The 5953-nt window shown below is 48.6% G+C and overlaps 1 protein-coding gene across 1 annotated transcript; it reads left to right on the top strand.

Annotated features, from left to right (window-relative positions):
• The first annotated feature begins 1802 nt into the window (after positions 1–1802).
• LOC123108558 (peroxidase 2-like) lies at positions 1803–3197 on the top strand. Its single transcript, XM_044530327.1, has 3 exons — positions 1803–2043; positions 2134–2310; positions 2416–3197. The coding sequence occupies exons 1-3, from the start codon at positions 1843–1845 to the stop codon at positions 2977–2979; spliced, it is 942 nt and encodes a 313-aa protein (XP_044386262.1). The 5' UTR covers positions 1803–1842; the 3' UTR covers positions 2980–3197.
• Positions 3198–5953: the final 2756 nt, after the last annotated feature.

Below are 5953 nucleotides of genomic sequence, written 5' to 3'. Positions count from 1 at the left end.
CCAGGACCGAGCCACACCGCCCCCTCTACCACGCAGGCGTGCGCCAAAACCACGCACCGCCGCAGCGCCCGAGCTGCCCGTCCTCTCCCTTAGACGCGAGCTCGTGCAGCCATGGCACCTGTGTGCCTCGCGCCCCTGCCTCGACAGAAACTCCGGCGAGCCCTCAAGCTACTTCCCGTCGCATGCTGGCTTTTTCACTGTTGCCCCTGCTTTGGTCCTCCTGCTGCTGTGCACCGGCGCGCGCGTGCTTTCCTCCGTCTAGCGCCTCCGCCTCCACGAACCCCTCCGTCCTCATGGCCGAGCGCCTCGCCGCTGGCCAGCGCCGCGGACATTCGCGACCGCGCGCGCCCGGAGCAGGTGCAAGCTTGCCAGCTACCGTCTGCATGCAATATCGGGTCGGCGCCGCTGCATGCTGTTGCCGTTACCGGGGCGCGAGGAGGAGGTCCTCAGCCAGCGGCAGCACGCTGCCGTCGCACGCCTATAGCCCAGACACGGTGGCGCCGAGCATGCTCGCCACCTCCAACGCGACCTCGCTTCCATCGCCTCTTTCCCTTAGATGCACGGAAGGTGCTTGATGAAATGCCTGAGAGAGACGGGAGAAGGAGGAGGAGGAAGGTCGACGATGACGTGTGGGCCCCACTTGTCATAACGGCCAACTTGACGGTCAAAACAAACGGGTCTAACTTTGTCGCCACGTCAGCCCTGATGGGTGGGCCCCGTCTGTCATAAACGCGTTTAAATCGTCTAAACTTGGAATTTCTTTATTCATAGCACTGTGTATAAACTATTTCATATAAATATATTGCTTTTGTATGTATCATTAAAAAACTTGTGAGGCGGACTTTTTATGATGTTTGTTGGCAATATTTCATGTAGGTAATATATATGCGCATTTATTATGTATTTTCCTATAATCACCATAATGATTATCTTAAGAGCACCATAGCCCAGCCAAACAATATATAGTAAGGGCCCCTAATTTTTATTCTCGCCCCGGGCCCCTAAATTCTCAGGACCGGCCCTGTTCAAAAGTGATAGTTTTAAGTTACAAAATTAAAAAAATTTGATAGTTATCAGTCACGTTTTTGAATGTGGTAGTTCTGTGGGACGGCAACCCCTAATGTGATAGTTTTTTGTCAAATACTCTGTGTAACCCCAATCAATAATCAAGGAAGTGTTACACGATCTCTCTCTTGCTACCCTCGTTCAGACTCCAACAAAGATCATCGGATACATCGAATGTAGAATGACGCGTATGTTGCCGTAGTCTAAGACGTTGAAGCGACGTTGGATATTCGATTCCAGGTCTGCTATGACCGTGCGCTGTATGCATGACATACACGCCCGTGCACGCACGACGCATAGTACATTATGCAACACTTGGTCAAATAATAATATAGGGAAGTTTTTATTTTTTTGAAAAAATAATATAGAGAAGTTGACCTGGAACAAAGCTATACCTCAAAATAATGTGGAATATTTTTCCCCACAAAAAAAGAAAAGAAAATGACTATATAGTTTCTGAATTTCGTTGACTTGAGTGCCATCTATGCATGATACATCGATCCGTGCACGTACTTAGCAAAACATGTCTACTTGCTAGTAATATCCAAATTAATTAACTCCTCGCAAAACATGTCTACTCTAATTAATTTGCCTCTATGCAAAATACATCCGTGCACGATGTAGATCAAACAGCTAGCGCCTAGCAGTAGATGGAACGCCACAAAAATCCTAGGAATAGCTATATATATCTGCATGAAATGCAGGCCATTACATCCGCATCCACCACAAAAGTAAATAGCTCTCCGGCCTATAGCGACCAACACGCAGGTAGTTGTGATGGCGTCTTCATCTCTGTCAGTGGTGTTGCTCCTGTGCCTGGCTGCGGTGGCGTCGGCGCAGATGTCCCCGACGTTCTACGACGCGTCGTGCCCCGGGGCGCTGGCCACCATCAAGAACGGTGTGGTGGCCGCCGTGAGCAGCGACCCCCGCATGGCTGCGTCGCTGCTCCGGCTGCACTTCCATGACTGCTTTGTCCAAGCAAGTCCTTCACACACTACTTGTTATTGTTTGGATCGATTTCATTTGCTGAACACCAGCGGTTAACCGTGCCTGGCTACGTACAAGCAGGGCTGCGACGCGTCCGTTCTGCTGGCTGGCAACGAGCGGAACGCGTTCGGGAACGTGGGATCGCTGCGAGGCTTCGACGTCATCGACCAAATCAAGTCCAATGTGGAGCAGGCGTGCAAGCGCACCGTCTCCTGCGCCGACATCCTCGCCGTCGCCGCTCGCGATTCCGTCGTCGCGGTAAGAACTAACATGATCTTTCAACCCCTTTTTAATTAATAATCTGTTTGCATGCGTGTCACGGTTTTGAACTGAGGTTAGTACTCATCGGCTTCACTTGTGTAGGTAGGAGGGCCGTCATGGACAGTCTCTCTGGGGAGGAGGGACTCCGACACGGCTAGCGAGACACTGGCCAACCGTGACCTGCCTGCCCCATCACTTAGCGTCACCGACCTCATCACCCGCTTCGCCGCCAAGGGGCTCAACCACACCGATATGGTCGCCCTCTCTGGTGCGCACACCATAGGGCGGGCGCAGTGCAAGAACTTCAGGACCAGGCTCTACAGCGAGGAGAACATTGACCCGGCCTTGGCGACGTCGCGCAAGGCCACCTGCCCTCAGCTAACCGGCTCTGGCGACAGCAACTTGGCCCCATTGGACGATACGACCCCGGACATGTTCGACAACGCCTACTTCGTCAACCTCAAGCTCAATAAGGGGCTCCTACACTCCGACCAGGTGCTCTACACCCTTGCCGGTGGTGCCACCGAAGACATCATTGACGGCTTCGCATCTAACCAGGATGCGTTCAACAACGCCTTTGCCGCAGCCATGGTGAAGATGGGGAACATCAGCCCCTTGATTTTCCCACAGGGTCAGGTCAGGCGCATCTGCTCCAGGGCGAACTAAGAATTGCCAGCCGGCCATTTGCACCGAAATGATAGCGTCGACCATGCATCAACCTGCTGCTTTGAGATCGGAATTAGCCACATTTTTTTCTCCACAAAATGAGCCATCCATGTCTTTGCAGCAACTTGTGGTGCCACATACTCCATTATTTCTTGCCTTTTTTGTACCTATTGTAATTTTTTGGATCCCATTATTCTTCAATTTGATTCTCTTCTATACTTTGCTAATTATTCATAACCTATTCACATTTGTATTTTTATAAAACGTTTTGTCAATTCTAGCAAGACATAACAAAGAGTCGTCCCATCTCTGGGTTGTTGGGAGAAAGGCAATGCCCACTATGACATCTCCTCATGAACTATCAGCGTGGCTTTTGAGTACTACTATATTTGGGAAGATTATATGATAGAATGACTCACATACATTTCCTTTTTAGGAGAGTCCAACCTTCTCCTCCATCAAGTGCTGATGTTATCACCACTAGCTGGTTGGAATGGTCATGGCTGTTTACAACCGACAGACCTCCACATGATAGTCTTCGCATAATGCTAGTCATGACAGGGGCTGTTATTCCATTCATTAGATACAAAGTAAGATCATTCCTAACATCTCCCCTCCCCTCAATAGTTTTCGGTATTGCGGGAGTTGGACCAAAGAACATGCTCCAGCGGATCTCTTCTCCGCAATATCTTTTTTATAACCCCCCCCCCCCCACACACACACACCCCTATAGAGGCAGTAATCGATGAAGTGTTGGCGGGAGACAACCGACAAAAAAATAAAACGAAAAGGAAAACAAGAAAAGGAATTATCCCAATTCATTGGGATCTTTTGCCGGGGCAATAAGGAGAATAGGAGGAGAACTCATTGGCTGGCTTGGGATAAACTAATGAGACCCAAAGGCGAAGCGGGTATGGGATTTCATGATCTTAGATTATTTAATCATGTGCTTCTAGCTAACCAAGTTTGTTGGTTATTGGTTTATCAGCATCCACTATGTGCAAAGGTGATGAAGGCAAAATATTATCCTCGTGGGCATGTCCTGGATACGGTCTTCCCGCAAGCGATGTCGGTGACTTGGCAAAATGTTATGCATGGCCTTAAGCTGCTTTAAAATGGTGTCATTTGAAGTGTTTTGATGGTGCTAGTATAAATATTTGGAGAGGTAATTGTCTTCCCAGAGATTATATCCACAAAAAAAAATCTATTTTGAAGAATTGAACTAGGCTTAAATGGGTGTGTGAGTTATTCATGAGAGGGTCTAGGAGATGGGATGAGAGAATTTCATCACACACATGTTTTATCACCATGATGTTGAGGAAATTTTAAAATTTCCTATTCAATCTGTGGGAGAGGGAGATTTTATTGCTTGACACCATGAGAAAAATGGTTTTCTTTAGATTAAGAGTGCGTATAGGCTGGCGTTGAAACACAATGACAATAAAGTAGATTTTGGGAACTCTAGTACCACCATGAGCGGGGAAAGGATGCTCTGTTGGGGAACGTAGTAATTCAATTTTTTTCCTACGATCACGCAAGATCTAACTAGGAGATGCATAGCAACGAGAGGGGAGAGTGTGTCCACGTATCCTCATACACCGAAAGCGGAAGCGTTTAGTAACGCGGTTGATGTAGTTGAACGTCTTCATGATCCAACCGATTCAAGTACCGAACTTACGGCACCTCCGTGTTCAGCACACGTTTAGCATGATGACGTCCCTCGATCTCTTGATCCAGCAGAGGGTCAAGGGAGAGTTCCGTCGGCACGACGGCGTGGTGATGGTGATGGTGATGTGATCCGCGCAGGGCTTCGCCTAAGCACTACGACGCTATGATCGGAGAAGTAAACTGTGGAGGGGGGCACTGCACACAGCTAAGAGAACAATTGTTGTGCTTTGGGGTGCCCCCTTGTCCCCGTATATAAAGGAGGGGAGGAGGTCGGCCACAAGGGGCGTGCCAAGGAGAGCGGAGTCGTATTAGGACTCCAGTCCTAGTAGGATTCGCCCCCCTTTTTTTCCTTCTACCGGAGGGGGAAAAGGGGAAGGAGATGGAGTAGGAGAAGGAAAGGGGGGTGGCACCCCGTTCCCTAGTCCAATTCGGCCTCCTCCCTTGTGGGGGCCGCACCTGACCCTTGTGGGCTGGTTAGCCTCCCTCCTATGGCTCATATGGCCCATATCTTTCCTTGGGGGGTTTCAGCAACCACTCTGGTACTCCGGTATGTACCCGATACACTTCGGAACCCTTTCAGTGTCCGAATACTACCTTCCAATATATCAATCTTTACATCTCGACCATTTAGAGACTCCTCGTCATGTCCGTGATCTTATCCGGGACTGCGAACAAACTTTGGTCACCAAAACACTTAACTCATAAATACAAATCGTCATCGAACGTTAAACTTGCGGACCCTATGAGTTCGAGAACTATGTAGACATGACCGAGACACATCTCCGGTCAATAACCAATAGCAGAACTTTACATCTCGACCATTTAGAGACTCCTCGTCATGTCCGTGATACCATCCGGGACTCCGAGCAAACTTTGGTCATGAAAACACTTAACTCATAAATACAAATCGTCATCGAATGTTAAGCGTGCGAACCCTACGGGTTCAAGAACTATGTAGACATGACCGAGACACATCTCCGGTCAATAAACAATAGCGGAACCTGGATGCTCATATTGGTTCCTACATATTCTACGAAGATCTTTATCGGTCAAACCGCATAACAACATACGTTATTCCCTTTGTCATCGGTATGTTACTTGCCCGAGATTCGATCGTCGGTATCATCATACCTAGTTCAATCTCGTTACTGGCAAGTCCCTTAGTCGTTCCGTAATGCATCACCTCTTCGATACACGGAGTGACAAATCCTAATCTTGATCTATGCCAACTCAACAAACACCTTCAGAGACACCTGTAGAGCATCTTTATAATCACCCAGTTACTTGTGATATTTGATAGCACACA

This window comes from Triticum aestivum, chromosome 5A (assembly GCF_018294505.1).
Source record: "Triticum aestivum cultivar Chinese Spring chromosome 5A, IWGSC CS RefSeq v2.1, whole genome shotgun sequence".
NCBI lineage: Eukaryota > Viridiplantae > Streptophyta > Magnoliopsida > Poales > Poaceae > Triticum > Triticum aestivum.
The sequence above is the reverse complement of the archived record's forward strand: the minus strand, read 5'-3'. Positions and strand labels throughout refer to the sequence as shown.